Genomic DNA, 22,145 nt, shown 5'->3' with positions numbered 1-22,145 from the left:
CATCTGGTTTGCATAATAGCGGCATAGCCTACTATGTTGCTGATGGAACTTGGGACTGCGGGCCTTGCTTTGATTTTTTTTCATCATACTCACCTCCCTCCGTGCTGTGTTTTTCACAATGTATACTTTAATAGAAAAATGTGTTTTATTGTTTTGTGTCGAAATGTGCCAATTTGGTCATTAATTTCGTGTCTCCTATTGATACATTTTCATTTGTCGTTGCAGACAGAAGCCAGGGAAACCATTCCCAGGATGCTGAAGGAACTGAACCTGGGCCGGACAGAGAAGTGTGTGAGGGTGAACTCCGTGTCCAGTGGCTTAGCCGAAGCTGACCTACAGGTCATTGTTGGGGCTGAGGTTCTCCCACCAGCCATAATGTTGCCTAAAGTGGAGGATACTCACGAGGTTCAGTGGGTATGTTTTCAAATTGTCGTTTTGGCCACCAGGAAAGTCTTTTTTTTTGTTTGTTTTTTAAATACAACATTTCTTTTAATTTTAGCCGAATTATGTAGAACTACTTAACTTTTCGAGGGGTATCAAAGGAACTGTAACTTTAAACAGTGGTGTGAGGACACAAAGTTAGCAATACTAGCAAAGCTACAGTACGTGAGCTACAGTGCTAACATGACAGCCACTTTTTAACAGCAGCATCATGCTAGGTTAGTTGGCACAGCTCCAGGCTTTATGTTAAAATGTCTAGCGAAACCTTTTTTTTTTTTTTTAAATCTATTTATTGTTATACCACACTGTCCTCCATGAAGCGAAAGTACATCCATGCATGGAAACAGGAGTTCAAGATATTCAAAGAGAGAGTCTCCCATTTAAAGATAACATAAAACCTCATAATCATAAAATGTGTGTAAGAGCTTTTCTTTTTCCACATTCGTAGAAATGCTTTTTGAAACGATGCTATTTGACCAGTTCCAAAAAAACAAAAGTAAATAGTTTCAATACATACATGGGAACATAACCCAAAAGGAAAAAAACTCATATTTTTCTCATGTCTTCTGGGTCTATGAAATGTAGTGGTAACCTTACACAAACTCAAGAAGTAAGACGAAACTGCGGGAATCTTCAAAGCAATCATAACACGCTTTTCCATTTCACAGTAAAAGTGGGAATTGATCCCTGTGGCAGGACTCTGGGATGGACAAGTAGTGTTTTTCTTGGCTGGTACCCAAGAGATGGACGTTTGTGCACATTTACTTCATAAGCGTAATGGAGCTCACAATTGCGCCTTTTACCTTAGCTCACTCGGGATTACTTTTCTAATACGTCGGCTACTTTGTAACTGCTAAAAATCCACACCAACCAATCTTAGTGTTCTTACGTTTCTACAAAAGGGTCGCTGTACGGATGTCCCGTCCCAAAAGGTCAAGAAACATCATCAATGCAAACCCTTCTGATGTTGGACCATATGGTTCATTATGCGGGGCCACCAGGGTCCCCCTTAGCATTCTTCATAACATCACAGTGCATCAACATAAGCTGGCAAACATTTACCGTAGTAGGAAAGCATGTAATAATATCCAAATAATCAAAGTGCCAATAAATACTGCATTTTTCATCATTTTTTGTGTGCAGAAATATACAAAGATAAATTTGTTTGGGGCAGACTCTGCATATTGTTGCCATCTAAAAAAGCCTGTTTGTCCAAATGTTGTTTTATAGTAAGTTTTTTTTTTAGAATATAAAAAAGTCAGTCTTTTTATTTCAGCAACAATATGGTATGGACATTCCTCAGTTTTTGTATATCACACATTTATACAGTAAGTTAACAGAAAGTTGTCTGCATATCGTCACTGTCAGATTAAAAAAAAAAACTTGTATGCCCAAAAAAACAACAGAAGTTGCTAATGTTTGTTTCACATAATTTGAAAAAAAAATCAGCAAATTGCGGAAATACAGTACAGGCTTTTAATTGCAGCGACAATACTAAATTACCACTATGCTGAATCCCAATTCCACCCCTTAGCCGTTCCCCTTTTGTCTTACCCCTGGGATTTATTGCCAAATAACAAACAACTCTAATAAATAACAGCTTACAACCAGCAAGTAACCAGTAAGAGCATTTATAGAAATAGAACATGTATCAAATGTGCAGTACATATGAAATAGACATAACATTACAATGGAAATCGGAAGCTGTGAACTTATATGCATGCGTTCTTTTTTCTTCTATAGTTTGGCGCGTCATGGGGTTCCGTCTGCGTGCGCCACACGTAGGCGTTCCTTGTGTATTACATCGTTCACCCAGTTATCCATCCCCGTCTGGATGCAGATATTTACTAATCTGGCAGAGTGTGGATGCAACTTTTTTTTTCAAACCCCCCCAGGGCCTAAGAAATGGAACGCCACTTGATTCTCATTACGTCATAACCCTTCACCCCTTGCTGACTGTGAGGTAGGCAGATGAGGTATTTAAATTGCTCATAATAAATGTTTCTTACCATAAAATAAGGTGCTTACATTTCAACATTATTTCATTGTTATGTAGCCTACCTCAGAAAATAAAAGGAACACACTTTTACAAACAAAGCCATTTTTTTTTTGGTATACACTTACATAAAGACAAAGCGCTATTATGCTAGATGTTAGCATGTTAGCAGCTAGCATGTTAGCATTGATAGCATGCTAAAATTAGCATGTTAGCTTTTTCTTATTGTTATGGTTTATTATTTTGTTTTATATATATATATATATATTTATCAAAGATGGAAACTTACATAGGCAGTGTTTTCATGTTCGGTGTTATCATGTTAACAGCTAGCATGTTAGCATTACTAGCATTTTTATATTTTAGTAAGTATAAACTTACATAGACAGTGGTTTCATGTTATAACAAAACATGTTGGCATTGTTAGTATGCTAACATTAGCATGTTAGCATTTTAGCCATTGTTTTCAGGTATTACCTTACATTGACATGTAGCGTTAACATGCTAACAGTTAGCTTTTCAGTCCGGAGTCAGCTCGTCTGGGTTAGCAGTTAGCATGTTAACAATTAGCATGCTAGCTACAGAATTTCAGTCTGGCGTCAGTGTTTGGGCGCAGAATTAGACAGCGCGGGCAGCGTTGCAGTTGCGTGGCCATATGGCCATGTTGTTGACATGTTTTACTTGTCTTACTTCCTGACCATCGAAACTGTATGCTGAATACAGTAAACATATCTCCCCATGACAATTGCTGGTGGACTACGGTGGCTATAAATCACAGCAAACAGACTTCATTATGATATGCTGCATTGCATGAGCGATTAGATAGCTATTATAAAACACCAACGTCACAGTACACTAAAGTAATGTAGCTTCCATTCGCTAGCAAGCGATTTTAAAATACAACTTAGAATTTAAGTTGTATTTTACAGGCTAATCATTGTCTAATCATTTAAGAAATTCAGTATTCAAATGCGGTGAAGTTAGATATCGGTGTTAATTACTTACATTTATATGCTTCTTTCGGTCTTCGTTGTGCCGTCTTGTCAGCCGGAGTGCTGAATACAAGGAAGCTCCTCCCACCCCTACATCAAGTACCACACTTGGTTTCTAAAGCTGTACACCCCTTAGCCCTTACTCCTTTAACTTAAGGAGATTTGGGACACCACTTGATTCTCGTGAGCACGCAAAACCTAGGGGCAAGGGGTGGACTTGAGATTCAGCCTTAATGTGTTTGGTTACATGACTCGGTAGAACTCAGTTTAATGACATGAAGATGTACATTGTTGGTGTTGCCTTACCCCCATCCGCCAAACCCTTCTGTTGCGTCCTTTAAGGTCTGCCTGGCCTTTCAGCTTAGTTTGTGCATGCATATTTAGCCAGTCGTCTTGTGTTGTAAGCATGTGTCTGATTCTCTCCACTCTTGTAAAGGCAAGCTCAGTAAATCCCCCAAACCACCGCCCCTTTCAGCCCCCACCCCCACTTGTTTATTTTTCTCCCCTTTTTATTGATATTCGCCCAGGAGCCTCCAGACTGATTTGTCGCTAAAAGATGGACTCGCTTGTTTCCTTTTGTGTGCAAGATCTTTAAGCGGGGGCCTTCCTCCTTCCACCACCACCACCAACCCCCGGCTCCTTTTGTGACTGACGGGCCTTATTGGGCTGTAACAGGCGTAAACCCCCTTCCCATCCCAACCCCCCTGGTTTTCGTGCGTGTGTGTGTGTGTGTCTGTGAGACAATTCTCACACAGATTCATGCGCAATTCCGTGTGCCCCCGCCGCACTATTTAGTGTGCACTGGGACCGAAAAAGAATGGCGGCCCCCGTCCTCCGCTCCTCCTCCCGTAACCTCCCCTTATCCCTATTCTCCACTTCCCCTCTGTGAAATGAACACTTCAGCAGGCAGGAAACATTTAATCTGGCCCTCTTTTGAAGAAAATTAATTGAAACTTGTCCCACTATCGCTTCCTTTCTCTTGTCCGTCCCTTTTTTTGTTGTTGTTGAATGGCAAGAAGAGGTGTTATTCCCCTTTTTCTCCAAAAAATATTCCTTGTTGTGTGGGGTTTTTTTTTAACCCCACTCAATTGAGTTTCGATTAAAGGCCCCTAGTCGTGAGAGCCATTGACGTCTAATGGCTGCTGTACATGAGAGGTACAAAAGCACCTCTAAATCAGCCTCTCCAAGTGCATAATAGCTGAAGAGGAGAGTACAGCAGAGGGACGGAAACATGTAATCAGAGACGGTCAGAGGCTCTTAAAGGTTCTTTTTTTCCCCCCTCACAGATTCCTTCTGTTTCCGTCTGCCGTCATGTGGAATATCGCCCCGACATCACCGGACTCGGGCCTTCTTCCGTATCAATCTTCTGTGGCAAAAATAGATTTATCTTAACACCCTCTTTTTACACTCTTAGACACACCAACCCCTGCACCCACCCCATGCCCAACTCGTCCCCCCCACCCCTGCCCCTCCTAGCATTCACGTTGCCATAGCAGCCAGGCTCCCACCGGGTTGTGACCTCAGATGATTACAGTACAAAGCCTGTTGGGGTCTTGGAAAAAGAAAAAGAGCTTTTGAAGATGAAAAGTCTTTGATGGGTTTGTATTTATGCAAATCTCTTCAGATATGATTTATCCCAGCTGTGATTGAATGGAGAGATGATTAAAATTGGCCCTATTTTAGAAGTCCTTCAATGGAGGCCTCGCGCTTTCAGGAGGAGTAGAATGTTAGCGGGCAACGGTTTATTTTTCTCGCATACCTGAGATTATCGTGAGGGAGGAAAAAGGCGAGGACATGGGGACACAAAGTTTTTGTGGGACTGGAGGGGTGGCTCTTTGAAAGCTCACGAGGAGGGGGTGGGCTTTTGTGTGTTTCCAGATGATAGATTTTGGAATTTGGGCTATCCCACCAGCAGTCTAAAGCTCGCTGTGAATTGGTCTGTTGGAAAAAATCGCAACGATTTGGTCTTTCATAGAATTAAACTCTGGGTTTTTAAGATGATGCCAAGGTGTGCTTGTGGGGGGGAAAGGGCCTTGTTGCTCCAGTGGTGTCACTATCAATAAAAGATGTGTATGCAAATGGGAGTAACGTTGACTTCCCGAATCTTGTTTCGTCTGCCACTTGTGCATGCATGTATATTTACATGAGCCTGGTGGGGGGGTCTGATGTTGCCACGCAGAGCCTCTGAAGGGAAGGTGGTGCACGAGACTTCAGACGAAAAGGAAGGAGGATGGAGGGGGGGGGGTACCCTGGTGATAATGTAAAATACTTCATCCTTGTTTCTTGGTATAATGGCTGCTAAGTGAGCAGTGTGTTCAGGTGCTATCAAATGTTCAAATGTTTTGGTTTTTTTTTTGCCTGTCTCCCATGACGGATGTTGAAAGCTTTCATATCGCTTACCGGTAACATTTCTATTCCTGTTTTTTTTTCTGTTTTTTTATTATTTTCGTTTTCCCCCCCCACACCGTTGAATTAATTCTGGCATCATAGCACAGTGTGAGCTCTTTGGAGTGGGCTAATAATGCAGTGGTAAGTGCACTTAGCAGCTGCACGGTGAGGAGCAGCAACTTCCAGTCCCTCAGAGCACGACAGATCTTTTAATTTATTCTTTTAAACATCTATTACAAATGAATTTGGAGTCATCAAAAAAGGGCGGAAGGTGTTGTTGTTATTAACGCTTTATTCTGCAGAGAATACAAATGCAACAAAAAAGCTGAATGTCTGCTGTGGTACAAAGTAGTACAAACTAATTTATTGTAATTGCGCAGCGCTGCGTGTTTTGCCGTTTGAGCAAACGGGGAGCTAATGAGTCGTGCCGCCTGTGTTCTTCAGTTCGTTGACAGGTTTCAGCGCAGCTTGAAAGGACGGCCGCTGACGGAGCCTGTTCGCCTGGTGACCTTTGTGGAAACTGCTGTGGGACTGCTCAACTTTAAGGTAAATTAAAAACTACTCCTAGCAGCGCATCCACTCCCAAATCGCCCCCACCTTCCAAAAATAATCCAATGAGACATTTTTCATTGTCTGTCGATGATCAATGTATCTCCAAATTATTGTTTTTTTTATTACATTTTTGTCTTTTAAACAATGTTAACTGTAATGGATATTTCCCAGTATTCCTACCTCATCTGGTAGGAATTGCTTATCTATGGTTGCTCAAGTATATGGTACAGTTTTTTTTATTTTTTATATATAAAATGTTTTGGAACAGTAATCATTCACGTTTGGTGAGAATATTGTGCTTTGCCATTACTACGCTTTGTGCAACTTATCCTAGTTTTATTCCAGTTCATCGCAGCAATTGCAAAAATTGCCATTGCGTTGACTTAAAATTCAGACTTCCTTGTGTTTGGTTAGACAACGTCCACAAATGTGTTTTTATTTGTATATTATTTTCCCACTTTGTGCAAATTCATCTGAAAGGGTACTAAACTAAAGTAAAGAGAGTAAAGACTTTTTGTTAGCTATACTATAGTGCTTTCATATTTTTTTTTTATACTTTTCTCTAAAATGTGTCATTGTATCTTTTGCAAATGTATGTCTTGATGACTGCAATGCTATCTATTGCATCCCAGCATATTACACCAATCCCTATCACTGCAAAACAGCCATACCTGAAACAAGCTCAAATTGTATTAAAATGACACAACTTTTCTTATTTCAAGCAAAGAATTCTACTAATGGCGTCAGCAAAATTTTCTTGGCTAGTATTCTTATAGCTAGAATATGTTTCATGTTGACTTAAAGAATATAGTGAGTCCTAAAATAAGAAATCAGGCCTAAGTTTAAACAAGTTGTTCTGAACACATAGCTCGATTTAAGTATGTAGAGCAAATGTTATTATATATGATAGTGTTTACACATATGTACGTCATGTGTTTATTTAGTTTTTTATTGGTCTTCAACAGAGGTTTTCCCATCGACAAACAACCATTCACACCGATGGACAATTTTTAGGGTCGTCAATTAACCTAACATGGAATGTGGGAGGAAGCCAGAACCCAGAGAGATCCACGGGTACTCGGGGGAGAACATGCAAACTCCAGACAAGAGAAGTTCTAGGGAGATTTGAACCCAGGTTGCCTGATTGTGCGGCCAACACGCTACCCAGGTAGCAAAAAGTGATTGAATCAACACTGAGATATTGCAGGCTGAAGATTGGAATCAACATTGATGTCTGACAATGAAAACGTTGAATGTGCTCTCTATGATCAACACTGAAACACTGTAGCGTTGAATTTCCAATCAACGTTGACAATAAACCAACCTTGATTCAAGTATGATATGATCACCATCGAAAGAATGTAGAACTGCGTGAACACTGATTGACCTATATACAGTGGTGTGAAAACGTGTTTGCTCCCTTCCTGATGTATTTCTTTTTTTTTTGCATGTTTGTAACACTTAAATGTTTCAAATCATCAGATAATTTTAAATATTAGTCAATGACAGCACAACCGAGCACAAAATGCAGTTTTCAAATGAAACTTTTTATTATTAAGGGAGAAAGAAATCCAAACCTACATGTCCCTGTGTGAAAAAGGGATTGCCCCCCAAACCTAATAACTGGTTGGGCCACCCTCAGCAGCAACAACTGCAATCAAGCGTTTGGGATAACTTGCAATGAGTCTCTTACAGCGCTGTGGAGGAATTTTGGCCCACTTAACTTTGCAGAATTGTTGTAAAACAACAACCATTTTAACTTCTTCCCATCATGCATTGCTTCCCATCAAAGCAGCTCGTTCAGTTGCAATGACAGCAACTGGCGCAGGCCGTTATTGCTGTCATTGTGTCATTGCAGCTGAATAAACTGCTTTGATGGGAAGCAATGCATGATGGGAAAAAGTTAAAATAGCTGTGTTTTATTCTACACTCGTATTGGTACTTGTCTTGTACATGTCTTATCTACCTTTTGCGTATGAAGTTGCTGTGTGATGATTTTAGCATACTTTCTTAGATGACACTGAGTCAGACTACTGTATTGAATAACGACGTCCTGCAACTTCCGTAGGTTCCTACCTAATAAAGAGCTACCTGTTCCTCACAGACTTGTATGCGCCACAATATGCCGTATGCCATTTTATGATGTGGACATCTGCGGCTTATTGTCTGGTGGGGCTTATATATGTACAAATCTGTTTTTCTCTTTAAATTGAGTGGGTGTGGCTTAAACACCTGTGCGTCTTATACACCGGAAATTACAGTATTTCTCTGCCTGTTTATGCCCCCTTGGCCATCACAGTTTGAACTGAAGTCCCGTGAGATCTCGCTGGTGTTGTGAGCTGCAATCCTCCCCCCAAAATTTGAAAATTTGTTTTTGCAGTGTTGCTACCGTGCTAATGTACCATCTGTGGGTTGCAACCATTGATTTTGCTGTCTCCTATTCTTGTAAAGACCAATATTTTACAAAAGGTAAGTTTTTACACTATCAAAAGTATTAGCTCACCTGTCCACAGGAGGCACACCATCTTTGTTTGAATTCATTGTTATTGCTGAGCAATGAGATTACTAATCAATTCGCTCTCCATAATTTGTCAGATTTTGTGCAACTCATGAAACTGTGAGACAGTAGAGAAAAAGATGAGCTGCAACATGATGTCAGCTGTTGAAATCTGAACTACATTTACGCTGTTCTGCTTGATACAACAGTATCGAAGTAGGTGTTCAGAACATTCACAGAGAGACTTGCAAAAAATAATCTGTTAATTTGATCTGAAATTTTCACCAGTTGATGACTTTCTAATCTTTACTAGAGCTATTAAACGTGATTAAAAAAAACTTGTGAAGAAATATATTTTGCATGTGTGTGAACGCTTGTCTCTCAGCATTTCACACAATCAAGAGATCTTTCAAAAACATAAAAGGGAGGCGACCCGGCGGCGCTGTCCTTCATGTTTGCGCCTGCTGGCAGCTTATTTAGTTGTCTAGTATTCTAATTTCAACCCTTGATAGAGAGTAAAGGCGAGGGAAGGGCTTTGCGTTCATTAGCATATTTGATAAGAGGGAAATGTATTTTGTAATGTGTTCTTTGTTTTTGTGTCTGTGTTCCTTGTGGAGACAAATCACAAAGCCAGACTCCAGGAACACTGATATATAATTAGATTTAGCATTTTTACGCAGACATTCCTCCTGCTGGCCTGTAATGTGTACATGCACTGCTTCTTTCCAGGAGGTTTGCGAGGAAATCCGTCGACTCACGCCCAAGGCCTGCCTCCATCACGACGGCGTGGTGTTCGGCTCTGACGACTTTTGCGCAAGCATAGGTAGCTATTATGCTACTTTGTTAGCCACAGGTGTGCTAATTCCCTGTTAGGTCTTTGTGCACTGGGAAACATGCGGTGAAATGTTGTAATGTGCAGATAACAGCAACGTTTCCTTATATTCATATTGTCCAATGATAGTCTGAATGAATGAACTAATTTCATTACACAATATTTTACTAAGGAGAACCAATAGAAAACTCCAACCAAATCAAAAGTATTGTACTCATAATCAAGTTGTATTTCCTGTCTTACAAGTGTTCAATGTGGCCAGCACCTGCAACGTGGGCAACATCAATGCGAGAAGAGAATTCCTCCCAGATATGTATCGGCATACCACGATCCACTGAGTTGATCACTAATATTATTTGATGTTTAAGGTCATCGAAGTTAGTGGGTCGCGGTGGAACATAAGATTTTTTAAATATCCCCACAAGAAAAATTAAGCCAAGCACAAAGAGCAAGGTCTTGGGCCCTCCTTCCGACCAACGTTGCCGGGGGAATGACGCAACTACATCTCCCTTGTGGCAGCCATTCAGAACTTAGAAAATAATACCCAGTATTTGATGGTGTACACTACCTGTCACAGAGTTTTGCTTGGCAATGTAAAAGTCTTATCATTGTCAATAGCATGTGCCACTTAGGGTACATCATGAGAAGCTATGTTGTGAAAACCAATACATTGTGTACTGTCATTTGTATTTTTCTAAGGTCTGATGAGAACTTTCACTTTCAAACACTATCTGTTTTGGGACTGCCGAGTTGTTACGATTCCAAATTATTGTACAGACATCCTGTTTGAGTTTTTGTACGACTTTAGACCTGCTTTTCCCAAATGTTTTGCTCAAAGTCCGATTTATACAGGATCTTGCATGACCATTTCAGATTTAATAGTAGTTTTAGTAGTTTTATGACATTGTTGTTTGTTTGGCATTTTCAGACATCCGTGTGTCATCAAAGGGAGTTTTGTATGATTTAAGGTTCATACGTTTTTCACAAATTTTGTGATATTTCAAGATGCGCAAGACTTTGCCAACATCTTGTGAGGATGTTTGATGTTTTGTACGTCCGGCACTGAAATATCAATGCTCAAATTCCAGTTTGTTCAAGGTCTTCCAAAGTCTCGTGTGGCATCGTTTGGTATGGTTTTAGATTCATATTTTTCCCCAGAATTTTGGTCAAATTCCGATTTTCATGACGTGACGATGTCTTGTGGGACATTGTCGGACATTTTGTGCAATTTTAGATTAATATTTTCCCGAAATGTTATGATTTTGCTTAGTTTCGATTGATAATATCAGACAAGTATAACATTTAAGTTGAACATTTTGATTTAATATTTTAATTTATTATTGTAGTTGTAGTCTGCAGTGTTGTAGAACTATTGTTTTTGTGTACAGTGAGTGTACTTTAAGATGATCAATGCTCACAGTCTGGAAACCAAACATGAAATGCACCCCTGTGTGAGAGCAGCATTTGTTTGTGGTGATACTGTATATTGTCCTGACTTCCTCACTCATCACCCCACGCTGTCCCCACTTCCTGTGCACCCCCCTCCTCCTTGCCTTCCTTTTACATTAGCTCAGCTCTCTTTTTGCACCTTAACATGTGACCTGCATGCTGTGTGTGTTTACGTTCAAAAAGGCGCCACACGGACCCAAGATGCCAAGGAGCTGCTCTACGCCAGGCAGAAAGTGGTCACCACCGCCAAGGCTTTCGGGCTGCAGGCAATCGACCTGGTGTACATTGACTACAAAGATGTGGAGGGGCTGAGGCAACAGGCCCGAGAGGGAGCTCTCATGGGCTTCACAGGTAAAACTCACTCTGTGGACACACTTCCTTGATCTAAGGGACTATCCACACGTTTTCAGGTCAAAACAGAAAAGTATTTTATCATTTCAGCCTTTCATCCAGATAGAAACGGCATTCTGGGTGCCCTGAAACGATATTTTTTTTAAAAGACTCCCAGAGTGGCAAAATCTGAAAATGCCGGCTTGTCGTTTCCGTGTAGACACCCAAACCGCTGTTTTACAGAAACAATGATGTCACCGACCGGTTGCTGTCACGTGACCAGAAGTGAGCTTTGACGACAAGCCAACATAATATCTGAATATTTCGACGGACATGACTCGTCCCATTCACTCATTCTTCTAATATTTTGTTGTCTTATTCTCCATAATGACTCCTAGAAGTAATTCCACTTCATCGTAAGTCTAGATGGGCCTTGAAAACTGGTAGACGACGGACTTATGCGCATGCGTTCTTTCTTTTTCTATTGTTAGGTGTGTCACGTGGTTCCGTCTGCATGTTGGTTTACGGCGCCACATGTAGGTGTGCCTTGTGTATTACATCGTTTTCACCCAGTGATCTGTTACCACCTGGATGCAACTATTTACTAATCCGGCACAGTCTGGACGCACATTTTTTTCAACCCGCCCAAAAAAAAATCCCAGGAACGTTCCAGTGTTGCCAGGGACAAAGATTGGGAAAAAGAAAAATCAAATTATCAAATTCAGTCGTATTTTGCTGTTTTATATTAACTTTAAATTCCGGAAAAAACAAAAAAAGTGTTTGTTGAATGCCAGGAACTGCCTTGTCAAAACAAAAGCTGAAATAGCCAAAGTAAGGTGGCAGAATTTGAAAATATGACTGGGAAAGTAGAGCAATCTGAGGTTTAGAGTTAAACCTCTTATTATTCAAATTCACAATGCTAATAAATGAAACGGACTAGGAAATAGTAATTATTGTTGAGAAATATGAGCGTGTCATTGTGTTTTTATTGTCATTGTGTCCCATGCTTCCCAGCTTTGGGAGCCTCATTCTATGCACCTTGCACCAATCTGTGTCCTGTGTATATGCGGTTTTGCATCTTTTTTTAAATATTTTTTTTGGTGCTCCACGTCCCCTTCCCTCTTGTGTTTCAATTTCTATCACAGCTCAATGAGGCAGCAAACTAGTCGGGCCTTCTGGTGGCCACCAATTAGTGAGAACCATAATGCCCCCATTTCTTAAATACAAAGCTTACAAATATTTGGTTATTTAAATTCAATATGTGCTTTTTAAGATGCATACGATGCATAAAATGCATGGATTTATCAGTGCCATCCACTACTACATAGTCCTGGATTGCACATGTGACTAAATAGCTCACATGTGGGGTTTTTTTCCATCTTTAGTGTAAAGCAAATTATGAACAAGGTAGTACAACTGTTAAATGCTCTGACATTTCTGTGCATGAAAAATGTAGGTGTGATTAAAGAGCTATCAGTCAAAAGTGTTGAGTTTTAACTGTCCTCTGTGTAGCCAAGCAACAAACACCACATTCTGTGTGTGCGTGAGCGTGTGCGCGTGCTCATGCAGCAGGACACACTCGACAGGACAGCCTACTCCGGGGATATTCTGATTTCCCCCCCTTGTACTACATATTTGTACATTTTCAGATTTGAAGTGCTGGATTAGTGGCTCACAAAAGCACTGCGCACAAAATGACAAGCTACAAATAGCCCTTAAGCAATAATGCATTGCAGCCAAAACGCTGGTACCTGAGCAGTAATTGATCTTGGCACAGCCTAAGCCACCACGGAAACGACTACTTCAGAAAATCCTGTTGGTGAGGAATTGGATTTATACGGTTGCTTTAATGTGGCCGTTTATTTCCTGTTAAGCATGCATGTTCCAGGTGCTGAGACTCTTGAACATATTCTGACAACATTCTCTGCTTTTTAAAAGAACCACTTTTCACTTCCCTGCCTGTGAACCCTGCCCATCACTCGCCTGACTGCACTTTGCCAAATAGCCATCATCCAGTGAGGTGACGGCAACACATGGCAGTCCACGATTGGCCACTGGGCATGCATGATGCATTTTGGGGAGGAGGTGGCACCTTGTCTGTGCTGTCACTGCACCGTTTTCAAACTGGCAACCAAACATAGACTTTTTCTTAAATAGATGCATGCAATTTAAGATGAGTTTGTTGCAGTATTTTTATTTTTTTTTTCTAATCAATTGTGCAGACTCAAACATAATACGAGATTTTAGCTGGCCTCTAACTGGCTCCACCAAAAAGAAAAAAACTAAAATGATTACAAAATGCAGTAATATCACAACATTAAAGTTTTGAGTTCCGTGAAAAATGTTGTGACAAGAATGCTGTTGCAGTATTGTTACTGTATAGCAGAAGGCATCTTAGAATCCTTTTAGGTTTATGACAAATTTTATAATGTAACTTAAAAAAGTTGGAGTTCTATAGGAATATTCATAGAATTATAAGAAAGCAGTAAAGGTTTTATGACAACATTTATGGGAATAATTGTAGCATTATCAGCTAAAAGTTGTAATTTAATGAAAAAGTTTTAATTTCAGATGAGTAAAGTTGAAGAGGTGTAAGAAAAAAGAAGATGACATTTTTTATTAATCAAGAATAAAGCTGGATCATAAGAAAACACTTATAATGTATGAAAAAAGTTGTAATTTTGCAAGAGTAAAGTCATACAATTATGAGTAAAAAACTTTTTTTCCCCAAGAATAAAGTCACAATTTTACCCCAATAAGTTTTTTTTATAGTCGTGTAAAGTAGCATTCTGATCAAAAGATGTAATTTTACAAGTCGTCATATTTGAACATTTTTCGAGAAAATCACGAATTACTTATTGGAAAATTCCACCAAAGCAATTTATTCTAGTAAAAGTCAGACTTTTAAAAAATAATTTTCCTACTTTTTTCTCCCCTCTTCTTTCAGTGTGGCCATTGGTACTGAGGGACTCCCTGACTAGCCAACAAGTGTGTGTGGTTACAGTCCCTCAGCTGAGCACACACACACACACACACAGGCTTTTAATGCACTTGTCCTCACATCCATGCAAACATGAGATGAGTGTTTTTAAAATAAATGTCTGGTAGCGCACAAAGGCGTTGAAGGGTTGCAGCCTAATTAATGATGTCAGTAGACGTTCAACAGCCTGGAACCGCAGTGTGTGTCTGGGTGTGTGCAGTATGTAAGTGTGTATTTGCGGGGGTTAACCGGGGTGAGAGCAGCTTGAATGGAGGGATTGGGCTCCTCTCCTCCTCCTCTTCTTCCGTCCTTTTGCGCTTCCTCTCGGGTTTGCTTCCTTGGGCTCGGCCCACCTTTTAAGGATTTGCTCAGCCGTCGTCGCCGCCAGACATTTTCATAACCAGCATAACTTATCACGACATGTCTGATCTACCGATGTACAGGGGATTATGTCTGTCATATTTAACCAGGAGGGCTGTTTTTGGGTTGGTGTGGTAAATGCTGATTAAGGTTTATGGCCAGTTTTGAAATTTCTGAATTGACGTACATTTTAGATGGTAGGCTAACAAATAGTTTTTTGTTTTATTATTTACGACAGTACTGAAAGTATAAATAATAAATAAGAGCATGGAATGGTCTGATATTTCGGTTGTTTTAGTTACAACATATATCACAGTTTACTTTATACACACACTCACCAGCCACATCTAATAGTATTAAATACAAATTACAATTTCTGCCTCTCCCAAGATAATAGTGCTCAATTTTATTCAAGAGGTATTGATTAAAAAAAATATGATTGTGGTTGCATTGTGTATCATACCAATCCCAGTTTGTACTATTTGGGTCACAATATCTGGCTCCCATACCATACAAATAGCTCAGTCTATCAAAACCAGGCAGCGTTTTTCACACCACTCGACATTACATGTGAATAATTTGAGAACCTTTCTATCAGAAACGTGCAAATGTAAAATTAACACCTTTTGTCCTATTTCCCCTCCTTAGTTGCCATCCTTCAGCATTATTTTCTCCACTCTACCTTCTTTTTTATTATTCATTTAAAGACAAAAATGATTTCAAAGGACACCAGCTGAATGTGTGTGCAGCGGTTTCATTAGACGACAAAATGATGTGTGAATTAATGTGACACCTTGTCACACACGCACACTGTATAAACGCAACAAGTGGAGTATTTTCTCAATAAATATTATTTATTAGACGTTTGCTCCTGAATGTCATCCTGTTGTTAAATTGCAAGTGTCTCGAAGTGTGTGGGGTGGTGGCCACACTCTCCCCACAGTAGTCGTATATAAACACACACAATTAACTTTTCCTCCAGTGGGGGCCAAATTAATCTGTGTTGCCAGGCCTTTCTTTATGTCTGTGAATATTCTCACCTCAGGTGAGAAGCGAAACCTCCTCTAAGACAACCTGCAATCGATTGAATGCCCTGAGAGCCCCTTTTTTTAATTAGCAACTCAAATTATTGACTATCTACATTTTTTATTATTATTTTAAAAGTATGATGACATATTAGTAATTTGTGTTTATTTTTCTGTGTATAGGTAAACAGGTCATCCACCCCGGCCAGGTCCATGCTGTGCAGGAGGAGTTCTCTCCAAGTCAGCAGAGGGTCCAGTGGGCTACAGAGCTCATTGCTGCATTTCAACAACACCAGAAGGACGGAAAGGTAACACTTAATAATAATTGGTTTCAAATTTTGAAATTAATAATGACCCGTGTGTGTGTAATTGGACTTAAATAAATATAAAGCATGTTTTGCTCTGTTTTTAAAAGGTAAGTCAAAAAGGACTCCATAGTGTTTGCTGCATTTGCACTTTTTTGTGGGGGGGCGGGTGATATGTCCATAAAAACCACTGAAGCTGCTCCCTCATTTAAAGCTCAGTTAAATTCCTAAACGCTGCAATTTGAATGCAACTTCAAAGCCATTAAAAGGCACTGAACTCGCACAAATTAAGCATTTATAAAGACTTGGTGAAAATATCACAAGTGTCTTCTTTTGTGTGTCTGTCCTCTGGCACACCGCTGTAGCTCGGTACAATACCTACTGTACACCCTTGGGTGACTCTTAGAGACGACATAGGAGGACGAGGGTGGGGGTGAGGTAGTGGGGGAAGTCCTCAGGCCAATTAAGTGTACAATATTATTGTTCCTAATTTAGTGCATGGTTGGATCCTATGTGTCGAGCTCTGTGGGTTATCTGCTGAGGTAATACACAATCTGCCCACAACTCTCTTTTCTGCCCACCAGGACTGCTCTTAGAGAGCGTTGCCCGAGGGACTCGTATAAACTCATCCCTCTGTCTGTGTCCATGTGCATGTGCGTGTGCGTGCGTTGGTGTGTTTGTGCTTGTTCAAAAGCTGGAGCGAATTTACTTCCTTTTGGTGGTGGTGTCTCCTTTTCATACACTTACAGCCACTGCTCAATATCCAACACCAAGCATTGTGGGCTCATGAGAATTTAGTATGAAATTCTACAAAAAGTCATTCATCACGCTCCAAAAAAAAGACAACTGCAAGACATTATTATTCCACAAATATGGCTAACTCTCTTTCGTGTGATCATTTCTCCACCCCACTACATCCCTATTCTAAAAGCACTGTGTTGTCATGTTTGAGCATTGATGGCACTTTAAGAAACTACAACACAATATTCTTAAAATATGGCAACAAGCTGCATTTTTTTAACAAAAAAGTTACGTATGCACATTGACCACAATACTCCACACCAAATACAAATATGGCCAACACACTACAAAATATTTTAGTGCAAAAAATATCACATTTTGCTAGATGTTCAAAGCACTCAAATGCACACAGTGTATGTTATTTTTTTTGTAATTATTACAAGAAAGGCTTTCCATAACCCCATAAACGTCTGTTAATTGCATTATGTTTGCATGAAATTCTTTCCAGTTCACGAGTGCAAATACACAATTCACCTGTAAAATCTGTGTAGTTCACAAGCGGCTTTTAATCAGTACTGCAAATAAATACCAAAACTATCATATTACCATTCAGATCTTCTTCTAAATTCTCTTGGTTTTTTTCCCTCCTGCAGTGTTTTTGTTTTTAGAACTTATTTTTACTTACTTTACTTTTTATTAAGAGCAATTCTACAATAAGTTACGTAAGAGCATCATACCAGCTCCGACACACTCGAGCAATTCACCAGTTCCACAAATATGGCTGACAACTGCGCTACCCTGAAAATGCTATATTTTACTACAGTAATGTCACATTTTCCCTAAATTCCAAGGCAATACGTGCATATTATTGTCCAAAAACTGAATCCTACTAAATTCTTCGGCTTCCAACTTAGTGACTTCGTACGTAACATGACCAACATATGCAACAAATGTAACACCTTGTCATACGCGCTTCCATTGTAATTGTTCTATTCTCAAGTTGTGTATGCATTTTGTGTGCGTGTTGTTGTAATGTCCCTCTTTTTGAATGTGTCCCAGGGTGCCTTCACGTTCCACGGAAGCATGATTGACATGCCCTCGCTCAAGCAAGCGAAGAACATCGTCACACTCTCTGCCGCCATGCCGCAGAAATAAGGAGGAAGTGGTGTTGGTGCTCGGGGCAGGGAGGGTGGGTGGTCTTCTCTTCCCAGATCAGGACTGCCTGACACTGAGAGGACAGTGCCGTTGTAATCCAAGACTTTAAAAAAGGTATGAAATGAGCCATCATGCAGTGGACATTGTGGACAACAACTGCTATAATTTGACAATAGCCGCCCCCTGATTCTGGTGGGCGCTCGGATCATCATGCTGTTATGTCGTACCCACACATCCGGCCCTCGGCGAGGTGACCAAGAAAGCATCTTGATGTTCCCAAAAATGGTAAACAAACACAATTTTGATTTGCAGGGGATCTATTCACCGAGGGCTCCCAATTGGTCCCCCCACCTATTTTTCCCCTCCCTGTTCTTTGCTCGGGGGCCATCTCACAAACATGGAACTGCTTGAAATCACCATTTAGCTTCTGTGTGTTGGTCCCTTTAGCAAAAGTCATGCAGCTCCTTGCAGGTGCTACCTGCAGGTGTAACTGTGGAGGAATATAATAAAAGCTGCCTGATCTCTCATTTAAGGTGAAGCCACTTTATTCCAAGCGGGTATCTCTTACAGTACTTGGGGCCCAGCAGTTGTGCACGTCCTACTATCACGGTACAATGTGTCAGTGTGGAACGGCGCACAGGCGGCTAAAGCAGTGTTGCCCCAGCAGACACGGTTCGAGGCTTTTGTCTTCTCCTGACGGCAGGGCTTGGTAGGATAATTGGGGGGGTGTCGCTAATGCTTGGTAGTGCCATTGGTGACCATGGTAATGAAAGGCGCCGTACCTCCCTTTTACACCCCACCTCGTCCACTCGTCTTCCCCTCTCTTTCTTGACACTCTATGATGTATTGTGTCTGCACACAGATCCGGGTCTGCGCCAGGATCGGACCAGACACACACACACACACACCAAAAAAAAAAGAACAGTGGCCAAACCAAAGGCCCGACAGTAAGCTGTCTGTCTGGCATTTGGCCACATTTCTCCTCCCGCTCCACTTTTTTCCCCACTATTCACAAGCTGCGTGTTTGTTTGTTTTCACCCAACTGTTGCCGAGGTCGGCGGACAAAACGCTTACGACTATTTATGGCTTTCATTAAGTGAATACACACACACATCTATGCCTTCAACTTCATGCCGCTTTTGTAGTTTTTATGGCTCTAAAAAAATAATTTTGTACGATTTTAGCTATGTTACGTAATTTATCTAAGTGGAAGACAGACATATCAATATTTATTTTAAATGTATGCCTCAGCACTAACAAATGATTAGTTTAAGCTATGACAAATATATGGGGGTGCCAAATGTGGCACTTTTTGGTCATTTTCAGCACAGCTTGTCCACCATGTTTGCAGAATGTGTTGCACAGGTTTTCTTGCACCCATGGAGTTCATCACATACGGGGTGGGAGTGCACCGGCAGGCTGTTTTCTTCTTTCTTACCCAGGCTCTGAAGACTTGTAGACGACATGAAGTAGAACTGTATTCAATACACAGTAATGATTTTTATGTGTGTGTAGTTGTTGAAGACATGGGGATTTAACATTGCGTCTCGGCCATGTTGCACAGATTTGCCTTTTTTTCCATTCCTCGTGGAAGTGATCATTTCAGAAACGGGGCTGCACAGGAAATTATTCCAGTTTGAACTTTTTTATTCTACTTCCCAGTAAATATGCATGACAAAAAGCCCTACACACTTTTAAGGCTCTTAACGTTTCAGAGACTGTTGAAGTGAGGATTTACAGTAGTAGGCTTTTATACAAAAAGTACATTTTGTGGGTTATTAAAACAAATAACACTAGATTGTACGTCATCTTACTTTTTCTGACAAAATATAGCATTTTTGTTGCATTTCTTTCAGGTTTCTTTGTGGAGTGTGTTGCACAGGTTTAGGAATTTTTGTTTTCCCCCTCCCATGGAGTTCATCACTGCAGGGTCCGAGTAATAAAAGCCTGGGGGTAGCTGCACAGGAAAATTGTCCCGGGATTAACTTTTTTTTTGTATGATTTTTTACGAATACATCTGATTTTTGTTGAAAACTGATATTTTGGGGTCCAGCTATAAATAATGAATTTCTCTTCACTAACTAAAACAAATGGGACATTTTGTTGATTTTCTACTAAAATCCCATGTAGTTTTGTTAGGTTTCAATTTTCTGTACATTTTCAGTGTATGTTTTACTACAGGACAAACTAAACTTAAACCTTTGGAGATTTTTTTTTCCTTTTGGCAGTTGTAACATGTATTCAGTTCCTGCAATAGTACGAGGCGTTTTAGTAGAATAATCATTTTTCATTTTTGGCATAACTTTCCAACAATGTTATTTAATATTTTTTAATAAATAACTATTGCAATGTAGGGTTTTATAATGCAAAATATGGCCGTTTTGTGTCTTTTTCTTGCACAACATTTCATTTGCTGTGCTGCAGGCGCACTATTTTTGTGGAATATGTTGCACAAGTCACCCCACTACACAGACACCCACAAATGAGGTGAAGTTTCAACCAACATTCTAGTTTCAATACATTACCTTTTCTAGTTTCAGTACCTTACCATCGTTCATTTTACCCCCCAGAATATAGTTGGTTCTGATGCTTGTTTGGATGCTGGACCTTGCTGAGGTTGGTGTCCCACAAAGAGCAAGGAAGGATGAAAAAGGTCGTCATATAGGAAATCTTGTGAGTATATCTAAATTTTGCCTAATTTTGTGGATGTGTTCACGCAAAATAGCATTTATTTGCATTTGTGAGGCATTGTGTACAATAAAAAAAAACAATATTCCAGTGACATTTCTGCAAATGATAGGATTTCCCTTTGTGTGTTTCTCTACTGTGTAATGCTACATGGCGTTTCTATTATGCGTGGAACTAATATAATCTCCTCAGCCTGTTCGGCAGCTTTATTTAAACACATCCTCAGTGTTTTTCCCCGAGAGAGAGAAAGATGGAGTAAATTACAATTAACACGATTAGAACCCTCACCCAAATCAATTAAGCTGCGAGCAATGTTTCATAAGGGGCTGCTAATGTGTTGCCAGAAACTGCTTCTCATAAAATGATAAGGGGGCGGAGGAAAAATGCATATATGCAAAACAAGTGACAGGAAAATTAAAAGGGAGCGTTTTACATATTTTTCCATTAATCTTAATGGGACCCGTGTGGCAAATGTGGCTTTATTCTAATTCCTCCCCTTGTCCCCCCCTGCGGATGGGATGCTACAAGTAATGACTTGATGTTTTAATAGTCTTCTAATGACAATATATGAGCAGCTAATTGCAACTGAACAGGAGGAAATATTGTTGTAAAACACGCTGATCAATCAAGATTAAATATTTAATTAGGAATAATGTCTCAATAAGATCATCTTGAAACGGTTATTATATTAAGTTTTATTTATTTGTATGGGGCTCCATATAGGGAGACAAATTATCAGACATTTATTAATCCCCAAAGGGAAATTGGGGGAAGATATTCATCTGATTTAGTCAATACAAATCCACTTTAAAGAAAATGTAAACAAAAAAATATATTCATTTTATACTTTTTGTTTATTCTTATTTACCAACTACAGGGGCATTTCAATAAATTAGAATATCTTCTAAAATACGACTTTATTTCAGTACAATTCCAAAAGTTAATCTGTATTTCACAAAGAGCAATATTTCCAAAATGTGTTTATTCATTTCTTGAGAATTTTGATGATTAGCACTTACAGCTAATAAAATTCAATGTCTCATAAAATTTGAATATTGTAAACTACTGGTTCGTGCTCTAATTAGCACAAGAATTGCAAAAACTTCCTGAGCCTGAGTCAGTCTCTTAAACGATAACTTTTGCATGATATTCCTTTTATTGAGATGCACCTCATTCATGCAATTAACAGAATTTGTTCTGATTTATTTTTTATGGTTTTTTTGGGAAAGTTACTTTTTTACTGGGCAGCAGTGGCTCAGGAGGTAGAGCAGGTTGTCCACAAACGGGAATGTTGGCGGTTCGATCCTTCCACCCTCACCCAGTCACTGTCGTCATGTCCCTGGGTAAGACACTTCGCCCGACTTGCCTCCAGTGCTGCCCACACTGGTGTATGAATGGGAATGAATGTTTGGTG

The 22,145-nt window shown here is 40.0% G+C and overlaps 1 protein-coding gene across 1 annotated transcript in view; it reads left to right on the top strand.

Moving 5' to 3' along the window:
- The window catches only part of clybl (citrate lyase beta like), a 72,837-nt gene extending 52,147 nt beyond the window's left edge, over positions 1-20,690 (top strand). The window contains exons 3-10 of the mRNA XM_054786952.1: positions 226-414; positions 6,262-6,363; positions 9,596-9,689; positions 11,331-11,498; positions 16,026-16,150; positions 17,948-18,328; positions 20,468-20,530; positions 20,614-20,690. Of these exons, the coding sequence (XP_054642927.1) occupies positions 226-414; positions 6,262-6,363; positions 9,596-9,689; positions 11,331-11,498; positions 16,026-16,150; positions 17,948-18,043 (774 nt within the window). The 3' untranslated portion in view covers positions 18,044-18,328; positions 20,468-20,530; positions 20,614-20,690. The remainder of the gene's footprint in view (positions 1-225; positions 415-6,261; positions 6,364-9,595; positions 9,690-11,330; positions 11,499-16,025; positions 16,151-17,947; positions 18,329-20,467; positions 20,531-20,613) is intronic.
- The last annotated feature ends 1,455 nt before the right edge of the window (positions 20,691-22,145 follow it).

Source organism: Dunckerocampus dactyliophorus, chromosome 9, assembly GCF_027744805.1.
Source record: "Dunckerocampus dactyliophorus isolate RoL2022-P2 chromosome 9, RoL_Ddac_1.1, whole genome shotgun sequence".
Lineage (NCBI taxonomy): Eukaryota > Metazoa > Chordata > Actinopteri > Syngnathiformes > Syngnathidae > Dunckerocampus > Dunckerocampus dactyliophorus.
Note: the sequence above shows the minus strand (reverse complement) of the source record. Positions and strands in the feature narration are given on the sequence as shown.